The sequence below is a fragment of the Malassezia japonica genome, chromosome 1, assembly GCF_029542785.1.
Source record: "Malassezia japonica chromosome 1, complete sequence".
In the NCBI taxonomy this organism is placed as follows: domain Eukaryota; kingdom Fungi; phylum Basidiomycota; class Malasseziomycetes; order Malasseziales; family Malasseziaceae; genus Malassezia; species Malassezia japonica.
In genome coordinates this window covers 1-22,978 of record NC_083370.1, presented here as the reverse complement: position 1 = coordinate 22,978, position 22,978 = coordinate 1, and the positions used below count along the sequence as shown (strand labels likewise).

Below are 22,978 nucleotides of genomic sequence, written 5' to 3'. Positions count from 1 at the left end.
GCCCCCTTTGGTGCGATTAATGTTCATCATTTCCTTTTTTCTGTTTCGCTATTGAAGTTCGCTCCCAGATGCAATGATTCCCGGCGTGTAATCTTCTGCCCAACACACCCGCGTCGCGTCGGTCGTCCGTCCAACGCTTGGGAAGCCACGATGGCGCTGGCGCGTATCTGATTGGCTACGATATCCATTTTCTTCTACGGCCAAAGTGCGTGGGCTGGTGGCGTGATGTGCTTCTTCCACGCTGTAAACGCGCATGACTGGCTGCATGGGCCACCAATGGAAATGAACGCATGCATGTCCCCCGCGAATAATTGTACACGTGGATGCATGAAGCAGCTTGCTGGCGAATGTATCCAGTACGGCGCGGCGCCGGGCGGGGGAAGGAGGGGGTGTCGGAAGACTCAAGTAGCCAGCCGTGCCGGACACAGCTTGTCTTCTTACCATTAGGATCCCTGTTCGAGCAGCGCTCGTACATACTAACCGGTCCTTTTATTCGAATACAAACATGGCGTACGTACACTAGCAAATGCTTTAGGACAAGTGCTAACGACTCCAGTACTTCTGCCGTTCTCGGTTTCCCCCGTATCGGCCCCCACCGTGAGGTGAAGAAGGCTCTCGAGGCCTACTGGGGTGGCAAGACCTCCTCGGAGGAGCTCCTCCAGGTCGCCAAGGAGCAGCGCCTCGCTACCTACGCCACCATCAAGGAGCAGGGCGTTGACATCATCCCCACCGGCACCTTCTCGCTGTACGACCACGTCCTCGATGCCTCGAACACTTTCGGCATCATCCCCGACGCGTACAAGAACTCGGGTCTGTCGCCCCTCGACACCTACTTCGCCATGGCCCGCGGCCACCAGAAGGGTGGTGTTGACCTGCCCGCCACGGAGATGAAGAAGTGGTTCGACTCGAACTACCACTACCTCGTCCCCGAGTTCTCGGAGAACTCGACCTTCTCCCTGAACAACACCAAGCCCATCGACGACTTTGTTGAGGCCAAGGAGGCTGGCTACAACGGCCGCCCCGTCATTGTCGGTCCCCTGACCCTCCTCTGGCTCGGCAAGATCTCGAAGGACGCCAAGAGCGAGAGCTTCAACCAGTTCACCCTCCTCCCCAAGCTGGTCGAGGTTTACGGTGAGCTCCTCAAGAAGCTCTCGGCTGCTGGCGCCCCCTGGGTCCAGCTCGACGAGCCCATCCTTGTCATTGACAAGGCCCAGGAGCTCGCCAAGGAGTTCAAGGAGACCTACGAGACCCTCGCCAAGGCTGCCCCTAGCCTCAACATCCTCCTCGCCACCTACTTTGGCCGCCTGGAGAACAACATTGACATCGTCAAGGACCTGCCCATCGCCGGTCTTCACATTGACCTGGACCGTGCGCCCGAGCAGCTCGAGCCTGTCCTCGAGGCTCTTGCCCCCACCAAGATCGGCGTCTCGCTTGGTCTCGTTTCGGGCCGTAACATCTGGAAGACGGACCTTGCCGCTGCTCTCGAGCTCGCCAAGAAGGCCGTTGCCAAGGTCGGCGCTGACCGTGTCCAGATCGCCTCGTCTTCGTCGCTTCTCCACACTCCCATTACCACTGCCAACGAGAAGAAGCTGAAGCCCGAGGTGCTCGACTGGTTCTCGTTCGCTACCGAGAAGTCGGGTGAGGTTGCCACCATCGGTCTGGCCCTCCAGAACCCCGAGGCTGCCAAGGAGCGCCTTGCCGTCAACGCCAAGAGCATTGCTGCTCGCCGCGACTTTGAGAAGAACTCGGACCCGACCGTGCGTGACCGCGTGGCGAACATCAAGCCCGAGGACCTCTCGCGCAAGTCGGCCTTCCCCCAGCGCCGCGAGATCCAGCGCCAGTACCTCAAGCTGCCGCCGTTCCCGACCACCACCATCGGCTCCTTCCCCCAGACCAAGGAGATCCGTCAGTACCGTGCCCGCTTCACCAAGGGCGAGATCTCGCAGGAGGAGTACGAGAAGTTCCTCGAGAACGAGATCAAGTCGGTTGTGGAGAAGCAGGAGGCTCTTGGCCTCGACGTGCTTGTGCACGGTGAGCCCGAGCGTAACGACATGGTCCAGTACTTTGGCGAGCAGCTCGACGGCTTCGAGTTCACCCAGAACGCCTGGGTTCAGAGCTTCGGCTCGCGCTACGTCCGTCCCCCGATCATTGTCTCGGACGTGTCGCGCCCCAAGGCCATGACCGTCCGCTGGTCGGCCTACGCCCAGAGCCTCACCCAGAAGGTCATGAAGGGTATGCTCACGGGCCCCGTCACTATCCTTAACTGGTCGTTCCCCCGTGTCGACATTGGCCGTGACGTGCAGTCGAAGCAGATTGCCCTGGCTCTCCGCGACGAGGTTGCTGACCTCGAGAAGGCTGGCATCAAGGCCGTCCAGGTCGACGAGCCCGCCATCCGTGAGGGTCTTCCCCTCCGCCGCAAGGAGTGGGACACCTACCTGAAGTGGGCCGTCGACTCGTTCCGTCTCTCGGTCGGCAGCGCTTCGGACGCCATGAACACCGCTTCGCACTTCTGCTACTCGGACTTCAACGACATCATGAGCTCGGTCATTGCTCTTGACGCCGACATGATCTCGATCGAGAACAGCAAGAGCGATGCTAAGCTGCTCAAGATCTTCCAGAACACCAAGTACCCCAACGAGATCGGCCCGGGTGTGTTTGACATCCACTCGCCTCGTGTGCCCTCGGTGGACGAGATGACTGAGCGCATCAAGGAGATGACCCAGTTCATCGACCCCAAGCTGCTCTGGGTCAACCCCGACTGCGGTCTCAAGACCCGTACCTGGGAGGAGTGCACTGCTCAGCTCAAGGCTATGGTCACCGCTGCCGAGAACGCCCGCAAGCAGTTTGTTTAAGGGTTTTATAAAATGTGCACAAGACGGAATACGGCTTGAACCGTACCGTTGTACATGATTTCGTCCTTACTCAACTATGGACGGCATCTTTTTTTGTCAGCCTTCTACCCCGTGGGCTTGCCTGATACGAGTAACGATGTCAGCTTGCATGATCCCCCTACATTCCCCTCCCTGGATAGTCATGCTTTGCCATGAACTCCCCATGTTTTTATAGACCTCTAATGCATGTTTCAACAGCTGCAAACATTCTGTGGGCCTGTTTCCTTGCGAGCTTCTTGCGCGCACTGGGCGGGGACGTGCGTAGTGTGGAGGTGAAATACGCCTTTCGCTACGCGATCACGGCCCCAGGATCCCAGCGAGGATGCCGGGCATGATGCCACTCGCAAGCATGCTCCCCAGCGATATACATAGCACGTCAAAGTATGTCTCATCGGCGGGGGTGTCGAGTATCGAAGATATCCTTATTCTCGAACAGCCACTCCTGCGGCTCCCGGTCGACGAATTGCGGACCCAGCTCAAGACGCAGCAGCGCCTCTCGGAGAAAGACTTTATGTTCTGCAGCAACATTGTCGAGTCCAAGCGAAAGAATCCCGGCGAAAGCGATGCCAGCCAAGTGTCAGCAACGATAGATTCCGTCCTCCAACGGCTGCAACAGCTCCGCGATAAGATGGTCGACCTCGGCACACAGGCGGGAACGCTGCTCGAATATACCCAGACCAGGACAGAATACTTGAAGCTGCTGCAGTCGCTCGAGCCCGGGTCACAGGCCTTCCATGACTGGTGCGCGATTCGGCTGGATCGCATGGTTGTGGACTACATGCTACGGCGTGGCGCATTCAAAAGCGCCGAGCAGCTCGCCACACAGCAGCACATTGCTTCCCTGGTCGACTTGCCCGTCTTTGAGCAGATTCGGAAAATCGAGCAGTCGCTCGTACCGGACGAAGACTCGGGCGTGCAGCCGTCGTGCAGCACGGCCCTGGCGTGGTGCTCGGAGAACAAGGTCACGCTGCGCAAAGCCAAGTCTTCGCTCGAGATCGACCTGCGTCTCCAAGAATTCATTGAGCAAGTCCGTGATCGCTCGCCTGCCTCTTTACAGAGTGCAGTACAGTATGCACGCAAGTACCTCCTTCCCTGGATGCACGCCGGGGACCCTGCGCAGGACCCCAGCGCCGTGTCATGGACCAGCAAGTCTCCCAAAACCGGCCATGCGCTGCACCTGAGCAAGGCAGAGATGCCGCACTTGCAGCAGCAAGCGCAGCGCGCGATGGGTCTGCTGGCGTCGGGGCCCGACTCGTGGTGTTACGCTGACCTCTATGACCCTCTGCGCTGGAAAATGCTGCGCGATGCGTTCCGAACGATCGCGTTGCGCGTCTACGACCTGCCTTCGACTCCACTGATCCACATCGCGCTGAGTGCGGGCCTTTCCAGTTTCAAGTCGCATTCATGCTATCCAAAAAAGTTGCGAGATCACACCGCTTCTGCGCAGGATGACTATGGTTCGCAAGCCTCTTCCCTCTTCTTGAGCGAAGCAGACGTGAGCAGCCCTTCGCTCACTGCGGTCGACGATCGCAATCCGGACTGCCCCATTTGTCATACAGCGGGCCTAGGTACACTGGCGCGCGAAGTGCCCTACAGTCATCATGGCAACTCGCGCCTGATTTGCCGCATTACTGGAAAAGTAATGGACGACAAGAATCCCCCCATGTGTCTACCCAACGGCCGCGTCTACTCTGAAGAGGTGCGTACGACTGACTAATAATGCAGGCCCTCCGTCAGATTGCTGTGGGAAGTCCAGATCGCGCTACGGTGACTTGTCCGCGGACGGGGTCGCAGTATCCTATGGCCTTGTGCCGTAAAATATTTGTTTCGTAAGCCAAGCTTATTGGTGGCCCGTCCTTGACAGCCAGAGTATTAGGGTCTCTTAGGGTCACGCAGCGTAAGCACGCCGCGAATTGAGCCAGTCCCCTAGGGAGAAAAGGGGGTAAAATCACGTGACAAGGGACGACATTGGTCAAATGTCCGATCGCTGAGTAGGGTCAAGATTCGCGGACGAGCGCAGCACAGTCGAGTGGTCATTTTGTTCCTACTCCACGCCAAGCTTTAGTGGCGTATCGTTAGAAACTTTAGCCTTCTGCGTGGCGATTCAGCCTCAGTGTACAAAAGCGCATCCTTTTTGCGCGTTTGGAACCTGGACTAGGCGCTGCACAAGAGCGGGCCCGGTGGCGTAGCACCTAACTGGTGCCCCCCGCACGCGCTGGAAAAGCACACGCAGTGACCGTGGCGAAGTACTTGAAGCGCACACTTCGCCCACGTCAACCGCAGTCGAATGTCTCCTCCGGCATCGCCTCTTCTGTCCGACACCCCGCACTCTCCCCGCGCCTGCGGCGGGGCGAACGAGGAGCAGGCAATTCACTCGATCCTTCCCCATTCGGGATCGACGCCCAAGCCTTACGAAGGCAGAAATGGCGCGGACCAGGGTATGAACTATTCAAGCGACACGCCCACAGAGGAGCGTACGTTGCGCGCCAAGGCAGATTCCTTGTGGCATCACGGCCGATTGGGCAACATGGACTCTCAAGCGGATACTCGACCGGCCATGACCGTGCCGCGTGATATCACGCCCCAGCCGACAGTGCGAAGGAGCGATTCGGATTCGCCTTGGCAGTCGTACTTTCCTCACTCCGTGCCTTTCGCCCACAACTTTTTGGACTCTTCGGATCCCCATCTGCACATTACGCCTTCAGAGCAGCACAAGTCGCAAGATCAGCTTGCGACCCTGGAAAGCGCGGATTTCAGCTCGTGGTCAAGTGCCCGGTCCGTGTACCCTACGGTGACCATGGGAATGCCGAGCAATGCCCAGTTCTATCCAACTCACCCTTCTTATATGCCGTTGCGTGTGGATACGCAGCTTGCAAGCACGCCCGTTGAAGAAACTATGCCCTCGGCAACGTCCATGTCGTCTTATGCCGAGTCCGGGGCGCTTTCAAGGAGCTCCACGACACGGACGTCGACCAGCAAGGTCACGTCGCCTTCCAGCAGGACGGAAAACCGCAGCCCAGTGTCCACGGTGGACTCCCATGCGTTTGACTATGGCATGATTGGCAAGCGTCACTCGATGCGGCGCCAAGGCTCGGAGAGCAAGGGGCGCTCCGGCTCGCCCTCGACAGGCCCGCCGCGACTTGTGACCCGGGGCTCGAGCCCGAATGCGATCGACATGGGCACGAACTCGACCAACAACCAGTTCAGTTTTGGTGTGCGTGCCAAGCTCGGGACGGTATTGCCCACTCTCATCCAGAGCATCCCGATGGATGAGCGCAACAACACAGTCTTCATCGCCGAATTTGGCTGTCTCAATTCGCGATCGATGCAGCTGCTGCGCCCGATCATTGATGAGTTTGCCAAGCTTGTCCCCGGCTCGGTGCTGGCGGAGACCCAGCGCGAGGCGCTCTCTGTCACAAAAGATGCGGTGAATGTCAACGGAATTGCTACCGTCGACAGCACGGCCCTTTTGCAGGACCCGATCGACTTTATTGTGATCCACGAGGATTCGCCGCAGACGGATTTCCGTGCATTCACGCACATTCTGGACACCCACCCTGAATCGTACATGAATCCTGTGTGGCAGGCATCGCACAAGCCTTCGCTGCAGAACGCAATCTTCTCCTCCTTCGTCTCGCGGCCGTTTGGGTCGCGCATTCTCCCCAAAGGCACCTTGCACTTTGGCTTCAGCTTGATGGACTTGCACTGGACGCATACCCCCAATGCCATGGACGTGTCATTGGCCACTACCGCGCAAGCCGAACTGACCACCTTCCTCATGGCGCGAGCGCACGAGTTCCGCCAGGGCGGCGTGTTTGTCATGGCGTTCATTGCGCGGTCAGAACCCGAAGAGGCGAACAAGAGCTCGCCCACCAACGGCACGACGCTTCCCGACCAGATGGAGCAGCTGAGCCTGGGTGCAAAGACGGCCGAGTTTGCCCCCGAGGCCGCCAAGACAATCCCGCCGTCGCGCGACATTTGGGCGACGATGACCGAGATGCTGGTGCCGTGCCTGCAGCGACTCGTGTCCTGTGGCATGTTGAAAAGTGCGGTGGCGCGCCAGTTGTTGACGCTGCCTTTGCACCCACGCACGCCATCCCAGACGATGCGCGTCTTGAACGACCTCGACCACCTTTGGCAACTGGACTGGAGCTGCGGTGCAGGCCAGGAAAATCCGCTTTGCGGTAGTACGTCACCGGAATCCCAGGAGGGCTTGTACAGCGAGCCCAACCCCCTACGCCTTCCTCAGCCTGCCTGGCTCGCATTACAATCGGGCAGGATCTCTCATGCGGTATACACGGAGCATCTCATTCACATGTTCAAGAACCTATACGAATCTCATTTCCGGATGGTCCTACGCGAACGGGGCAAGCTGAGCAAAGGCGCGGCCGAGTTCGTCCTTGACAGCCTTTGGGACGTGTTGCAATCGCGCATGGATGATCCTAATTCTTGCCCTTTATCCGACTGTGAGCTGGAGGTACAGCTGATCGCCCTTCGTCGTCGCTAATGAGGCCGATCATTCCAGCCCACATTATTATACCATAGCGCCGATTGTATAAATACGACCTTTTCGAAGCCGATTAGTCAACCTCCACCGCTACGACGCGGCGTGCCGGTTGCTTGCGCCGGCGATGGTGGGTTCACCACGCATCAACGAGGCTGTGGGAGGGCCGTCTGTGCCAAAGCACGACCCGCTGCAACCGATCGGCTATGTTCCCTATCAAAAACGGTCCGCGACGTCGACACGCATCGTGGAGCCGACGCCGCGCCGCGCCGCACCTCCGTCACCGCTCGGGCCCCATGCTCCGAGCCGCGCCCATCGCCATGCATCGGAAAGCGGAGCAGGGCCGCGCAGCTCTCAGTTGGTGAGAATAGTTTCGGCGCCTGCGCCGCCGCCCTTGCGTGTTGTATCCAAATCCAGCCAGAGTGCATCGCTCAAAGGCAAGGAGCCGGTGCGCTCTTCGGCAGGCGACGCTCCATCGCCGCCGCCGCTGCGACGTGTGCATGCCAACGCGCAGGAAATCACACCGCCGCGCATAGCGACCCCAGAGTCCAAAGATCAGTCGCCTTTGCTCGGAGCATGGGACAGTCCCACCTCGGAACTCGCGCGCCTCTCGCCGCTGAAGCGCGTGCAAGATACCGAGGGGACGTCGTCCGATGCAAGCTTGTCGCGATCCATTACACCGATGCACTCAACCCTCCATACGCCATCGCCGTCGAGAGACATACCCGCGATCCACCATCATTCCTATGCTGCGACCTTGGCCCTGCACGACAACACAGAATTGGACGCTCCTACAAAACCGGCACCATCTGCCGCCAAAAAGGTGCCTGTCGCACGGCAGCGGCCATATCGTCCAGGGTTCCAACCAAAGGGTGTCATCCGCCACCGGACAGACGAGTTTGAACAGCTGCGTGCCAAGCAGCGCGGCACGGTCGAGCTCGAGGAGCAGCGCATGGAGCGCCGCCTCACCAAGCTCATTGCCATCCACTCGCCCGATTTCGCGCACGAGCTCAGTGCGCCGAGCCCGAGCGCCTCTTCCAACTTGCTCGCCCGCGGCGCACATGTCCTGGACCTCTTTCAGTCGCGGGAAGAGGCGGAAAAGAGCCGACGCACCCAACGCCAGCGCGCTGCCGAGCAGCGGGTCGTCAAATGGCAAGAAGATACTGACGCACAGAATTGTGCGACTTGCGGGTAGGTCGCCTACAGGATACTGACAGACAGAATTGCATTCTCGTTGGCCGTACGCCGGCACCACTGCCGCCTGTGTGGCCGTGTGGTTTGCTCGTCTCCGCGACTGCCTCACATGCTCCAGGAGGGCGAGGCAGCCGAGTCGATGCTCCAACAGCCGTGCAGCTCGATGCTGGTCGTACAGCCCGAGACATACAGTGTTAGCGACGTGCCCAGCCGTCCTGCCCCAGACGCACCACCTGCAGCCCTACGTGCATTTCACGAGGCCGAAGCGCGCTCGATCCGGTTCTGTCGCGACTGCAAGACGATCGTCTTGCGCATCAGCTACCGGTCGAACTCGGATAAGCCCACGCCGCTCACCGTGCACTACACTGCCCTCTTCCAGCTCCAGAAAGAGATCAACGAAGCCCTTCCTGAATTCCACGAGATGATCCTCGGACTGCAAAAGAAGGATGCAGCCACGACACTTGCCTCGTCTGTGACAGACAGCAAGGCACTCCAGGAGGATGCCATTCAGGCACGAAAAGAACTGCTGGTCAGGTTCACACGATACGATCAACTCGCAAAGAAGATCCGCACACTGCGCCCAATTGTGGACAAGCACGAATCGAGTACACAGCAGCGGCTCCAGCAGTCGATTCATGCCCGCGCGACCATGTTCTTGCAAAAGAACATGTTCCCTTTGCAAAGTCTTCCGAGCCTCGACGAGGCTGCACAGCGAAAGCAGAAGGATGCCGAGTCGGCCAAGCGCCAGGCGGCACAGGGAGGGGCGGAACAAGCCGAACAAGTGCGCATTCTGACGGAGCAAGAAACCTTGCTAAGCAATTACCTCGCATCGGCGGTCAAGGCGCGTAATCTGGACGATGTCACGGCACTTAAAGCCAACCGCGACGAAATCCGTGCAGAGATTGCGCGTTTGCAATCCATGGCTCTGTAGCATAATGTTAATGATCAATGACTTTCATGGGTATCGTGACCTAGGAGGAGTTACTGCTGCTGTTGGAGCGCGACAATCTGAAGCGGTAAGCCAGGGGGGCGGTGCATACCTCGTTTTTGATCGCGTCCCGCTCCGAGCTAAGGGACTGGATTTGCTTTTCCACGCGCTCGCTGTAGATCCGTGTTAGTTATCTAGTCCCCAAGAATACCTCGCTTGTACTCACAGTTCTGACTGGATGAACTCGATGCGTTTGTTTACGTTTTCCTTCGCTTCCCCAAAGTCCTGGGGGAGTAGAACAGGACCCGTGCGCTTGTACACGCGAGCACTCGGCTCCAAGCTACCGAATTCCTGCGTGTCATGTTAGTACCCCATTCCATTCCAGGAACGCGATCGACGCACCTTCTGTACTTGTTGATTTTCTGACAGCTGCGAGAGGAGCTGCTGCTGCGAATCAACAACGACCTCGAACTCTGATTACACGGTACCGTTAGTTCACGCTCCTGTCATATTCACGCGATTACGTACGATTCTGGATTTCTTGGAATTTTGCGGCTGCAGGCCGGAGCTTGTCGGCGGAAGACATAGTGGGGGTTGCAGCAGTCTCGTACGTAGTGACGCGGTGCAATAAAACCCCTGCGACGAGTATTTACTAATCGGAGATCCTCGCTCGTTCACCCCGTATACGGGGTGGTCGATATGGAATAGAGGGGACTGACAGCTACGCCGAACGTGTGCGCACCGGTCTCGGCCTTCTTTCCGCTTCCGACAGAATCCGAATTGATCTACGCCATGGATCGCCGGAAGCACAGAATTAATAATGGCGCATGGTCTCCAGCCAGTCATGTGACCATATCGGTGCTGCAAGCAGCCCAGCGTGCAGCATCTACCACGCGGGAATCGATTAAACCCTAGTGACAAATGGGTATTTGCTTAGTCATATATTGCCGCGCATCTCCACGTTTACTGCGGAGTAAACCATCGGTTGATTTCAGGGTAGAAAATCGCTCTGCGCCGTCCCTTGAAAATCAATTCGAGGGTGCCCCTATCCCCAAACAGGCACATAAGCGACCGATAGGTAGATCTTCATTGTGCTACGCCTGCATGCGCTTTTCACTCGCGTACATAGGGTCATAACATATATAAGACCACTACATTTAATCTTTCAGTCCTTACCCCTTCTCTTCATCAAGACTCTCAACGAGGCTCACCTCAAGGCACGGCCCTCAAAACCACCAACCTCCTTTCTCAACCACATCAACAACAATGTTCTTCTCTCGCGCTCTCATTCTTGCCGTCGCCGCCGTGGCCTCTGTCTCTGCCCGCCCCGCCTCGAAGGTGGAGTCGCGTGACATCTTCGACTCTGGTAAGGCCACCTGGTACTCCGCTGGTGTCAGCGAGGGTAACTGTGGCTGGTGGAGCACCAACGCCGACCACATTGTCGCCCTCAACGCTCACCAGTACGGTAGCACCGACTCGGTCAGCGAGCACTGCGGTCGCCTGATCCGCATTGTCAACAAGCACAACAAGAAGGTCCTCCACGCCGTTGTTGCTGACTCGTGCCCCGAGTGCGCCTTTGGCTCGCTTGACCTCTCCAAGGGTCTCTTCGCCGACCTGAACGACGGCGACATGGACATGGGCGAGTTCCCCATCGAGTGGAGCTTCATCAACTAAGTTCACCCTACGCAAAAACCTTCTCTCGCTACGATTCTAGTGCCTTTGCTAAACTGGAGCTACGATCGCCGACTGGCTTCGACGATCTTTAACGACCAAGCGATGTGAACACAAAACTGAGATGGTTCCAACAACCTGGCTGTTGTCTTTTACGAATTCGACTTTGACTGGTAAACGCGTTGTCAACCCTGCGCCGGCGCGCGCCGTGGGCGGACGCGCCATTTGCCCCATTTTTTACACACGTTACCGGGATACTTTCTATGTCTAGAAACGGGCTTATGATACGTGCCATAGATTTTGGCAACTGTAGCTGCATGACACGCACGCAGAATACAACATTTCACAATGATATGTCGCAGTGTTGTTTGTTTGTTACTTTTTGGTAGATCATGCACACCAATGCGGGGTGCGTGCATTCCCAATTTGTCTGACAAATAGCCGACCGGTTGCATTCGGTTTGGGGTGCCGCCGACCGGCGCCGGTTTCTTTTTATTCGGCCGAGTGGGTCCAGGGCTGGCGGCTCGGTTGAGCATCCATGGCCGATCCGCTGAACAATGGCCGAATGCTGATTGGATGAAGTTCGATGGAGGTGTGTCGCGTTAGAAGCCGGCTCCGTTGCGTCTGCGCCGTTCGCCTCCGCAACCAAGCACAGCAATATGGCGATGCTTGGCCGCCAAGTCGCTCGCATTGCGCGGACACCTACAGCGTCTCGCCTCGTATGCACTGAAGCACTCTCTGCTGCTCGTTCGCGCTCTACCGTGCTCCAGCGTGTGCGCGTCGCTCCGTCGTCCCTGACGGCCGCCCCGCGTGCACGCACCTTCCACACCGGCCGCGTGCTGAAGGAAGAGGAGCAGCCCGAGGAGGCGATGGAGGAAGACGAGCGCGTTGTCGACGAGGTTGACGTGCTGATTGTCGGTGGTGGTCCCGCCGGTCTCAGCGCTGCCATCAAGATCAAGCAGCTCGCGGAGGAGAAGGGCGAGGAGATCCGTGTGGTCATCCTCGAGAAGGGCGCCGAGATCGGCAACCAGATTCTTTCGGGTGCCGTGATTGAGCCCCGTGCTCTGGACGAGCTCATTCCTGACTGGAAGGAGAAGGGTGCGCCGCTGAACCAAGAGGCCCTCCAGGACCAGATGGTCTTCTTGACCGAGAGCAGTACGATCCCCATGCCGCACCCCCCCCAGATGTCGAACCACGGCAACTACATCGTGTCTCTGTCGCGTGTCACGGCCTGGCTCGGCGAGCAGGCCGAGGAGCTGGGTGTCGAGATTTACCCCGGCTTTGCCGGTGCCCAGGTGATCTGGGACGAGGCCGCGGACGGTACCAAGCGCGGTATTAAGGGTATTGTGACCAACGAGATTGGTCTCGACAAGAACCGCCAGCCGAAGGACAATTACGAGCAGGGTATGGAGTTCCGTGCCCCCATCACGCTCCTGGCCGAGGGTGCGCACGGCTCGCTCTCCCAGCAGCTCATCCGCGAGCTCAAGCTGCGTGAGGCGGTCAATGCCGACCCCCAGACCTACGGTATTGGTATCAAGGAGGTGTGGCGTATCAAGCCCGAGAACCACAAGCCCGGCCTGGTGAGCCACACGATGGGCTTCCCCCTGCCCCTGGACACCTACGGCGGTACGTTTATGTACCACATGGAGGACAACATGGTCTCGCTCGGTCTCGTTGTGGGTCTCGACTACGAGAACCCCTACCTGTCGCCCTTCCAAGAGTTCCAGCGCATGAAGCACCACCCCCACTTTGCCAAGGTGCTCGAGGGTGGTGAGTGCCTTGCGTACGGTGCTCGTGCCCTGAACGAGGGCGGCTACCAGTCGATCCCCAAGCTGCACTTCCCCGGTGGTGCGCTGATCGGCTGCTCGGCCGGTTTCCTGAACGTGCCCAAGATCAAGGGTACGCACAACGCAATGAAGAGTGGTATTGTAGCTGCCGAGACCGCTGTCGAGGCGCTGAGCAAGCGTAGCGAGGACGATCTCTACGCCCCGATTGACCTGGAGGAATACAAGACGAACATGGACAAGAGCTGGGTCATTCCCGAGCTGTACGAGGTGCGCAACATCCGCCCGAGCTTCCACAACCCCCTGGGCTTCTGGGGCGGTCTGATGTACTCGGGTCTCGACTCGCTGATCCTCAAGGGCCGCACGCCCTGGACCTTCCACCACGAGAAGGAGGACCACGAGTTCACGAAGCCTGCCGCACTCTGCAAGCCGATTACCTACCCGAAGCCCGACGGCAAGCTCTCGTTCGACATTCTCACCTCCGTCTCGCGCACGGGCACCAACCACACCGAGGACCAACCGGTGCACCTTGTCGTGAATGACGGCGACTACAAGTCCCACGTCGAGCGCAACGTCGGCACCTTTGACGGCCCGCTGGGCCGCGTCTGCCCTGCGGCGGTCTATGAGTACGTCCCCAAGGAGGACGCCAACGGCCAGGAGGACGCCTGCGGCAAGAAGCTTGTGATCAACGCACAGAACTGCATCCACTGCAAGACCTGCTCCATCAAAACACCAGACCAGTCGATTACCTGGACGGTGCCGGAGGGCGGCGGCGGTCCCAAGTACTCGCTCACGTAGTTTCCGTACATATTCCAGGGTGGGTTCGCTCCTTCGGCCGGTGCCACGTGGTTTTCGTCTGCAGCGCTTGGACGGCTTCCACAATGCCTACTGTCAGTGTCGACAAAGCGCTGCTCCTTGAGGGCCTTGGGCACCAGTACACGACAGAGGAGTTTGACGAGCTCTGCTTCCAGTTCGGTATTGAGCTCGATGACGACACCACCGAGGAGGTGAAGGGCACCAATGAGCGCCCCCAGCTCAAAATCGACATTCCGGCGAACCGCTACGATTTGCTGTGCTTTGAGGGTATCCTGCGTGCGCTGCGCGTGTTCCTCGGCAAGCAGGAGGTGCCCAAGTACCGCCTGACTCAGCCCAAGGAGCTCGTCACGCTCCGCCTCACCAAGGAGACGGCACAGATCCGGCCGTACTTTGCGGGCGCCATTCTGCGCAATATCACCTTTACGCCCGAGAGCTACGCCAACTTTATCGACCTGCAGGACAAGCTGCACCAGAACCTCGCGCGCCGCCGCACGCTCGTGTCGATGGGCACGCACGACCTCGACACGATCGAGGCGCCCTTCACGTACGAGGCGCTCCCGCCGGACTCGTTCAAGTTCGCGCCGCTGAACCGCACTGAGGAGTACACCGGAAAGGGTCTCATGGAGCTGTACGAGTCGGACCACCACCTCGGCCGCTACCTGCACATCATCCGCGACAGCCCCGTGTTTCCGATCATCTTTGACAACCAGCGCCGCGTCATGTCCATGCCGCCGATTATCAACTCGAACCACTCCAAGATCACGCTCGAGACAAAGAACGTGTTTTTGGACGTGACTGCGCTCGACAAGACCAAGCTCGACATCGTGACTAACATCCTTGTGGCGATGTTCTCGGAGTACTGCGCGGAGCCGTTCACGGTCGAGCCGATTCGTGTCGTATACCCCGATGGACACGAAGAGATCACACCGAACCTCGACGCGCGCGTCACCACGGCGCGTGTCTCGTACATCAACCGCTGCACCGGTCTGCAGCACGACGCCACGGAGATTTCGCGCCTGTTGCACCGCATGGGACACATTGCGCGTCCGGGCGCTCACGAGGACGAGGTCGAGGTCGAAGTGCCGGTCACCCGCCCGGATATCCTGCACGAGTGCGACCTGATGGAGGACGTCGCTGTCGCGCATGGCTTCGACAACCTGCCCAAGACCTTCCCGGCAACCAACTCGGTCGGCGCGCCGCTCCCGATCAACAAGCTGAGCGATATCCTGCGCCGCGAGTGTGCGTACGCGGGCTGGACCGAGGCCCTGCCCCTCATTCTCTGCTCGCACGACGAAAACTTTGCATGGATGAACCGCAAGGACGACAAGACCACGGCGATTGTCCTGGGCAACCCCAAAACGGCCGAGTTCCAGGTGGTGCGCACCTCGCTCATCCCGGGTATCCTTAAGACGATCCGCGAGAACAAGAAGCACGCGCTTCCGATGCAGGTGTTTGAGGCGTCGGACGTCGCTTTCAAGGACCCGCGCGAGACGCAGCGCATGGCACGCAACGAGCGCCACCTCGGCGCAGTGTACTGCAACAAGACGGCCGGCTTCGAGGTCGTGCACGGCCTGTTGGACAAGCTCATGCTCGCCCTTTCTGTGCCGCGCATTGAGCGCACAGACGCCAACGCATCGCACGGCTACTACCTCAAGGAGGCGGAGGATGCAACCTTTTTCCCGGGCCGCGCCGCTGCCGTTTACCTGCGCATCGCGCCAGAGTCTACGACGGGCAGCGTAGCGCTCGACTGGCTCCCAAGCCTGCGCAACGCACTCGACCAGTCGGGCGACGTGCAGATCGGTACGCTGGGCGTGCTGCACCCGGAAGTGCTCCAGCACTTTGACATCGGCTACCCGTGCTCGGCGCTCGAATTCAACCTCGAGGTGTTTATCTAAACGGTGCTACTTTTGGTCATCGACCTTGGCCGGGCACTGGCCGACACCAGGGCCCAGTCCAGTGTGGAAATAGTAGTTGATGTGGTCCTGCAGCGTCCATACCGGCTCGATTGAATTCGCCCCGTGCTTATTTTCTTGGCCGGGGTAGTAGGTATAGTTCCCGGACGCGCTGGGGTTGATCCAGATCTGGCCACTGGGATGCTGGTAGTTCCACTCGCGGGGGGGCATGTGCGGCACCCAGTCCTTGCCGTTGACGGCATAGAAGAACTTGCCGCTGAGCTTATCGTCAACAGCATTCGCAAAGGTGGGGTTGCCGGTGCGGGGTAGGCCAAAGGCGAAGACCTGGTGCACGCCATGCTCCAGCCGGTGCTGGTACTCCATCGCAGCCATCGCCGCCATTGCGGCACCGAGCGAGTAGCCAATCACCGTGACGCGCGTCTCGTTGCGCTCCGAGATAATGCGTTTTAGGTTTTTGAAAACGGGCTTTGCGACGTTCTGGTAGGCGCTGTGGAAACCCTTGAAAAGCTTCGTGCCTGCGGGCACGGCGTCCTTGAGAGCGTTGGTAGGGTCGACCGGCCAGAAGTCAACATCGTGGAGAATCGACAGAATGCTTAAAATCTCGGTGCCTTCAAATGCTACCGCAATTCCGAGACTCTTGGAGTGGAAGATGGCCGCGCGCTGATTGATATTTCCGTCACCGTATTCGTACAGGAGCTCTGCGTCGCCGACCTTTTGCCCAATCGGCTGGACGAAGCAGTAGGTCTGTTGCGTGAGACTCACAGCTTGGCTCAACAGTCTTTCATCTACGGGGTTCGGGCGGCCTGCTTGTGTTGAAGAGGGGGCGCTGGTCGGCGCGGCAATCACCGCCGCCAGGATGCTAAGGAGAGGTAGTGCGATGCGCATAGTGAGGGAGGAGGACTGTATCAAATTTGAGTTATATTCATTTATTCAATAGAAACTGTGGGGGAGATGGAAGGCGGTAGAGACCTGGGGCGGGGAATTTGTCGCATATGGAGCAGGATCCCGGTCCAGGGGCGCCGCCCTTGGCAGAGAAGTGTGGGGCCCAAAGATCTCCACATACGCATGCGGTACGGGGTCTTTTTTTTTACCCCGCTTCGCTTTCCCAACCCGACCGATCGTTCCGGTTGGGTTCAATTAATAAACTCGGGTAGATTCTTCAAATCGTCGCTAGTGTATACTTAACGCGTCTATGCAAATACATTATTCGTGGTCATTGACCGTGGCGGGGCACTTGCCAGGGCCGTGGCCCAGACCCGTGTGGAAGTAGTAGCCGTGATGGTCCTGGAAGGTCCAGATCGGGTCCACCGAGTTGGCGCCGTTCGAGTCCTCTTGGCCGGGGAAGAACGTCCAGTTCTGCGAGTTGGGGGGGTTGATCCACACCTGGCCCGACGGGTGCTGGAAGTTCCAGTCGCGGGGGGGCATGTGGGGGACCCAGTCCTGGCCGTTCACGACATAGAACAGCTTGCCAAGGAACTTGTCGTCCATCGCATTGGCAAACGCAGGGTTGCCCGTACGGGGCTGTCCAAAGGTGAAGACGTTGGCCACACTGCCGTCCTTGAGCGTCTGCTCGTAGTGCGCAGCAGCAAGGAGCGCCATCGCAGCACCGAGCGAGTGGCCCGTCACCGTGACGCGCGTCTCGTTGTACTTCTGCATCATCTCCTTCACCTTGCCGAGGACGGGGCGCGCCACTGCGAGGTACGCGTCCTGAAATCCTTTAAAGACCTGCACACCGGGGGGGAAAACCTCCTTTAGATCCTTGTCGGGGTTTACCAGCTGAAAGTCGGCATCGTGGAGAATCGAGGCGATGCTGATCGGCTCGGTACCTTCAAAGGACACCGCAATGCCGAGGCTCTTAGACTTGAACACGATGGCACGCTGGTCAAGGTTGCCGTCACCATACTCGTACAAAAGCTGCGCATCGCCCACCGTCTGGTTATCCGGCTGGAAAAAGCAGTAGGTCTGCTGCGAGAGACCGGCAGCCTGGCTCAGGAGCTTCCAGTCCACCGGAAGCGACTTGCCAGGCTTGTGCGAGGTGGGGGCTTGTGTAGGGGCGGCATACACGACCGCAAGGCTCGCGAGGATCAAGCTGGCAACGCGCATCGTATCAAAGGAGACAGCATTGCCGGTGCCTGGGCACCGGACTTCATCCTGTGCTGCGGGAGGGGACGGAGTAAGGGCACGTGCACACGTTGCCTGCGACTTGACGAGCAAGATACCGACCCTGCATAGTCGAGCCACCTGGCTGTGTCAGCAAAATTCAGCCTTCACCTGGGTCGGTTACAATGTCTTTGGGTTGTATCGCAGCTTTGGTAGAGGATGAATGGGAGTAGGGCGTCGTAGCGCATCGTCGCCGGTCAGACCAAGGAAGTAGTATGATTGGGGTATTTCTCGAATTATCGGGAGGCGGCGCTCCAGATTCCCTAAATCTCAAAATGGGCACATTTTTTACAAACTGGAAGGTCTCGTAGTAGCACATCGCACGGTTCTAAAAATACATCGGTTGTAGTCCTAGCGAAGCAGGCAAGCTCGCATGACTAGTTCGAGTCATCACATAAGAGACAAGTTTGGATCTCCTGGTACAGTTTGCCCATACTATACGATGATTCACTCTATCGGCCAAACGATCCTGGTTCCAACTCATTTTCATTGCGTCTCCAGCGTATCACATCTTTCACTTAGCGAGGGCTTGGGCCGAGTTCCACTCGACAGCGGGCCTCGGAGGAAAAGTGGGTCTGCCACGTGATGCACGCAGTGAACAAATCAGGAACGGACATCTTCAGGTACGCTGCATGCAAGCGTAAGAGAGGAAAATTTACCCCTTTCTTGGCGAGTAGCAGGCTAGATTCCAGGGCCAGCTGCAGGCACTACGCATCGTTTGTGGCGTTGAATCACAATTCTTCACACAGTCTTGAGTCACTGCGGCGTGGATGACTCGACGATAGTTCGCGCTAAACCTATATTAACGCCCCATCTCACCATCTCTTTTTCTTCATACACAGGGCGATCTTACAATGAAGCTAGCAGAGGCCCTAGCAGAGCGCGCTGAGGCGCAACGGCAATATGAGCAACTCCAGCAACGTATTCTTCGAGTCGCCCGTGTCCAAGAGGGCGATGAGCCTGCAGAGGACCCCGAGGAGCTTCTCACCGAGGCCAACAAAGTTCTCGACCGCCTGGACCTACTCATCCGGCGCATCAACAAGACGAACACCGAGACCAAGTTTGACGAGAAATACTCGCTCACGGATGCCATCGCCTTCAGGGACATGGCTCTGAAGCGGAGAAAGCTTTACTCGGATCTCGCCACTAAAGCCAGCACGTCACAGGACCGCTATACGCGTACCGAGGTGCGCTACATTAGCACGGTAAAGGTCAAGGACATGCAAGCAAGAGTCGACCAGCTCGCAAAGGAGTACAGGGAGCTGGACACCAAAATCCAACGACTGAACTGGGAGGCTGATCTGTTGTAAAGGCGAAGACGGTAATCGGAAGTCACACTAGCGTACACAAGCTGCGTCCGGGCAGCTTAATCCCGGACATTGCCTTTTCAGCAAGTCTGATCCTGGGGCAGGATACCGCCGCAATGGCTAACAGTGCAGCCCAGATTGTGTACAACTGCACGGGGTATTTTCCATTGTGTACTACCATGTGTAGGAGGGTGACTCCGATGAGGGTGGGCTAGGGGTTATTCACCTTTACAACTTTTCAACAATTTGCGCAAATATGTCATGTCAAGATTTGCTCTACTAATTTTACTCAAGATTTCAGGCTTGGATTGTTTCATCGATTCATCCCCTGTTTTCACAACGTGAGTTGTACAATAGAAGCCATTATAATCATAGTTACATGTATCAACTCATCATACCCTATCATTTTACTATGAAGCCCAATGGGAAGAGTGGCTGCCTAGTACACAAGGCGTGTGTCCAGGCGCCGGGGACCAAAGTCCTTAGTGGTGATTGCATATTCGCTTTGTTGCTCGGGGGTAAGAGCATTCCACTTGCGCGCTTTGTACCGATTACGAGCAATGAAATAATACCGTGTAGCGATACATTGGAGAATGGAAAAGCCAGAAAGCACTGCCATGGCTGTGTTCCCTCTCTGGTAAAAGGGTTGGTCACCGTTCGTGTACACAAAGGAAGACGCGATCGAACCAATCTGCACGCTCATATTCACAAAGCAGAGTGCCACAGTGCGCGTCTGCACCGAGTAGGCATTCTCAGAGACCCAGCCCACCAAGAAGGAAAGGGGCCAAGGCACAGCAGACACCAGACTAAAGAGTCCAAAGCGTACCCAATCCCAATAGTGGTTTCGAAGCACATTAGGAATTGTTATCAGTGCAATGAGACAGGGAAGTACCCAAATGTTAGTGATGGCCGTCGTTAAACTCTTCTCGCTCAGTCGAGTAGCCAAGTTCGACATCCAAATCGTGTTGATTATGAATAGCACCATGCTTGGGATTGTCAGAAGATTACTCATGAGAGTGTTAAAGCCCAGCTCACTTAGAATAAAGGAAAGATAACTTTTGGGAGGCTCGTAGGGGATCAAATTGATAAACGCAAGTGCATAAATGGGGAATGCATCGTAGTCACGCAGGCAATCCCAGAGACCTTTCCACGTCACAGACTGGCGGTTATTCATATCGCCCTTGGTAGGATCGTCCCGAAGCAGGCGGTTTACCAAGATCTTTTCCTCTCGTTCCGATAGCCAAGGCTTCCTGATGACAAGCGTCGTTGTCTTTGTGATAGAGCCCGGCATAAAGGCAATGGCAATAAGGCCGATGGCGCCAGAAATGCAAGCATCGAATGCAAACAAATAGCGCCACCCTGCAACGCCATTCATGCCATTTAGTTTCATGAAACCGACAGAGAGAAAGGAGCCAATGACCTGAGAGAAACCAAGAACGGTGTAGAACCAGCTCATTCGGATATTCATTTCCTTTGAGGTGTAGAAGTAAGTCATGTACAGGCACATGTCTGGAATGAAGCCACCTTGTGCCATACCAAGGAAGACACGGCAAATGAAGAACCCAGCCTTGCTTTTCATGGCCGCATGGCATGCACCCACAATAGACCAGGCAATGATCTGGAAGGGAATCCAGACATCGGGACCTACTCGCTTTGAGATTAACCCAGAAGGAAGCTCCATGAACAAAAAGACCAAGAGATTAGCAAGCGAGCCTTTGTTAAGGTCGTTCTGAGTTACACCCACGTCAACTAAAAAGTTGCCGAAATGTTTCTCGCTTTTGCTGGCCAGAGCACGATTAATGTTTTGGCGGACAAGATCAAGAGCAAAAAACATGATCCAGATAAGCAGCATGATGCGAAGGTCGAGCTTGCGGACCAGGGTCTTCTCCTCTTCTTTGGTCCACTGGAAGGTAGGATCGAAACGGTGGCGGCCTTCGTACTTGGAATCCTCGTACACACTACTCCAATGTTCAGCCAATGTCCGATCTTGAAAAATGTGTGAATCCGACAGAGCTGCACTTTCCTCCAAAGCGACTAGTTTCAAGTCACCAGTCACCGAGGACACGGAGCTGCGGTCCGCAGTAATGTACTTCTCGGGGTCATCTTTGTCATATGTCTCATCACTGTTGCGATCATTTTCTGGAATGTACAGATCTCCAGGCTTGAGCATATGGGTCATTGTAGGATCTTATAGAGGGGCAGGATGGGGCATTGAGTAACAAGAGGCATTACTTTATACAATAAGGAAAGCTCACTGAAGGACCCCATAGGAAGAACCACTTAGAAATGGTGCAATAGTAAGTAAGGTGCACCGTACGCCTACGCCGATATTGCCCATTCTCAAACAATATACGCCAGCGAGAGAGGCTGCGCGCGGACCATGGCGTGCTAGGCAATTGCACAATGTGGAGGGGCACAATGGCGGGCTGACGCGCACCCAAAAGGAGTAGGGGAGTAGGGGAGGTAGTGCTAATTCCGCGCCCGCCATATCGGCAGCAACTTGCACAGGGCTCAAGTATCCACTAAAATTTCGTCAACGGATCTATCTAGTACGCTGAAAACAGTTCTCAGCTTGCGCAAGGTTCGTGCGAAAACCCGAGCACAAGCCAAAACTGTTATATGCAACAAGCAAATACAGGAAAGCAAGGCCTATTTTTGTAGCATCTGACACCAAGAGTACGCGGGGGAGTTATTTACGCAAGAAATATCGAGCGCGGTTGTGATGCTTTTCAACGTGGGGGAGTCTGGCATTCTGACTTGGCACACTGCGAGAGCGGAAGTCCGACGCTCATGAAACCAAAGTGGCATAATTACAAATATACCCGTATGCCAAGAAAGAAGGACAGGGTTCCGATGGATGCTTAGCACGGGAATCAATACAAATAGGAGAAGAACTACGAAGAGAGCGCAGCAACTTGGTATACAACTAGATAAGCTACAACAGTTGGTGTAAAAATACAAGTCGCAAAATGCAAATGAAGACTGGAGTTATTATTTCTGCCTTGTTCGCCATGGGAATGGCTGCACCCGGGGAAACGCAGGTGAAGGAATGTGAGCCCATGTACGAAGGAAACCTTTTCATCTCTACGCCGAGATCTGGTCACATGGGGTTGACTATTACCCCGAAGATGAACCACGAATACGGTGGAAAAAATGCTGGAGGCTAAAAAGGACAACAAGTCTCGTATGGAAGTCGTATTTTCGAGGTGCAAGAACAGCGGCCATTCAAGCGGAAAGGACGTCTATACTGGCGTGGTTTCGTTGAAAGGGGAAGCTGACAAGTGCTTGATGCATTCGGGCAAGAATAGCAGGTATGGTGAAGAGGTGCTGCTTGTTAACACATGCTCGAAATCGAAAAAGCAACTGTTTAGGGTGGAACGTTCGGAAGGCGAAAATCCACCAATGTTGACGATTTTGAAGGAGAATGGGAAGGATTAGGATTAGGATTAGGATTAGGATTAGGATTAGGATTAGGATTAGGATTAGGATTAGGATTAGGATTAGGATTAGGATTAGGATTAGGATTAGGATTAGGATTAGGATTAGGATTAGGATTAGGATTAGGATTAGGATTAGGATTAGGATTAGGATTAGGATTAGGATTAGGATTAGGATTAGGATTAGGATTAGGATTAGGATTAGGATTAGGATTAGGATTAGGATTAGGATTAGGATTAGGATTAGGATTAGGATTAGGATTAGGATTAGGATTAGGATTAGGATTAGGATTAGGATTAGGATTAGGATTAGGATTAGGATTAGGATTAGGATTAGGATTAGGATTAGGATTAGGATTAGGATTAGGATTAG

General features: G+C 56.5%; 11 protein-coding genes across 11 annotated transcripts; 8 read left to right on the top strand and 3 right to left on the bottom strand.

Moving 5' to 3' along the window:
* Positions 1-505: 505 nt before the first annotated feature.
* Positions 506-2,852, top strand: MET6 (5-methyltetrahydropteroyltriglutamate--homocysteine S-methyltransferase; the record flags this gene model as incomplete). The annotated part of the gene is made up of 2 exons (XM_060263984.1): positions 506-510; positions 557-2,852. 2 exons carry the CDS (start codon positions 506-508, stop codon positions 2,850-2,852), a joined length of 2,301 nt encoding a protein of 766 aa, XP_060119967.1.
* A 361-nt stretch (positions 2,853-3,213) lies between these two features.
* Positions 3,214-4,608, top strand: FYV10 (GID complex subunit containing RING finger motif; the record flags this gene model as incomplete). The annotated part of the gene is made up of 1 exon (XM_060263983.1): positions 3,214-4,608. One exon carries the CDS (start codon positions 3,214-3,216, stop codon positions 4,606-4,608), a length of 1,395 nt encoding a protein of 464 aa, XP_060119966.1.
* Positions 4,609-5,805: 1,197 nt separating this feature from the next.
* MJAP1_000009 (uncharacterized protein) lies at positions 5,806-6,961 on the top strand (the record flags this gene model as incomplete). Its single annotated transcript, XM_060263982.1, has 2 exons — positions 5,806-6,899; positions 6,955-6,961. 2 exons carry the CDS (start codon positions 5,806-5,808, stop codon positions 6,959-6,961), a joined length of 1,101 nt encoding a protein of 366 aa, XP_060119965.1.
* Positions 6,962-7,522: 561 nt separating this feature from the next.
* Positions 7,523-9,520, top strand: PEP7 (carboxypeptidase Y-deficient; the record flags this gene model as incomplete). The annotated part of the gene is made up of 4 exons (XM_060263981.1): positions 7,523-7,752; positions 7,813-8,020; positions 8,267-8,539; positions 8,708-9,520. 4 exons carry the CDS (start codon positions 7,523-7,525, stop codon positions 9,518-9,520), a joined length of 1,524 nt encoding a protein of 507 aa, XP_060119964.1.
* A 1,263-nt stretch (positions 9,521-10,783) lies between these two features.
* MJAP1_000007 (uncharacterized protein) lies at positions 10,784-11,191 on the top strand (the record flags this gene model as incomplete). The annotated part of the gene is made up of 1 exon (XM_060263980.1): positions 10,784-11,191. One exon carries the CDS (start codon positions 10,784-10,786, stop codon positions 11,189-11,191), a length of 408 nt encoding a protein of 135 aa, XP_060119963.1.
* Positions 11,192-11,847: 656 nt separating this feature from the next.
* Positions 11,848-13,770, top strand: MJAP1_000006 (electron-transferring-flavoprotein dehydrogenase; the record flags this gene model as incomplete). Its single annotated transcript, XM_060263979.1, has 1 exon — positions 11,848-13,770. The coding sequence occupies one exon, from the start codon at positions 11,848-11,850 to the stop codon at positions 13,768-13,770; it is 1,923 nt and encodes a 640-aa protein (XP_060119962.1).
* Positions 13,771-13,853: 83 nt separating this feature from the next.
* Positions 13,854-15,683, top strand: FRS1 (phenylalanine--tRNA ligase; the record flags this gene model as incomplete). Its single annotated transcript, XM_060263978.1, has 1 exon — positions 13,854-15,683. The coding sequence occupies one exon, from the start codon at positions 13,854-13,856 to the stop codon at positions 15,681-15,683; it is 1,830 nt and encodes a 609-aa protein (XP_060119961.1).
* A 6-nt stretch (positions 15,684-15,689) lies between these two features.
* Positions 15,690-16,768, bottom strand: MJAP1_000004 (uncharacterized protein; the record flags this gene model as incomplete). The annotated part of the gene is made up of 2 exons (XM_060263977.1): positions 15,690-16,470; positions 16,761-16,768. 2 exons carry the CDS (start codon positions 16,766-16,768, stop codon positions 15,690-15,692), a joined length of 789 nt encoding a protein of 262 aa, XP_060119960.1.
* Positions 16,769-16,904: 136 nt separating this feature from the next.
* Positions 16,905-17,804, bottom strand: MJAP1_000003 (uncharacterized protein; the record flags this gene model as incomplete). Its single annotated transcript, XM_060263976.1, has 1 exon — positions 16,905-17,804. One exon carries the CDS (start codon positions 17,802-17,804, stop codon positions 16,905-16,907), a length of 900 nt encoding a protein of 299 aa, XP_060119959.1.
* Positions 17,805-18,715: 911 nt separating this feature from the next.
* MJAP1_000002 (uncharacterized protein) lies at positions 18,716-19,171 on the top strand (the record flags this gene model as incomplete). The annotated part of the gene is made up of 1 exon (XM_060263975.1): positions 18,716-19,171. The coding sequence occupies one exon, from the start codon at positions 18,716-18,718 to the stop codon at positions 19,169-19,171; it is 456 nt and encodes a 151-aa protein (XP_060119958.1).
* Positions 19,172-20,067: 896 nt separating this feature from the next.
* On the bottom strand, positions 20,068-20,702 carry MJAP1_000001 (uncharacterized protein; the record flags this gene model as incomplete). The annotated part of the gene is made up of 2 exons (XM_060263974.1): positions 20,068-20,093; positions 20,177-20,702. 2 exons carry the CDS (start codon positions 20,700-20,702, stop codon positions 20,068-20,070), a joined length of 552 nt encoding a protein of 183 aa, XP_060119957.1.
* Between the last annotated feature and the right edge of the window lie 2,276 nt (positions 20,703-22,978).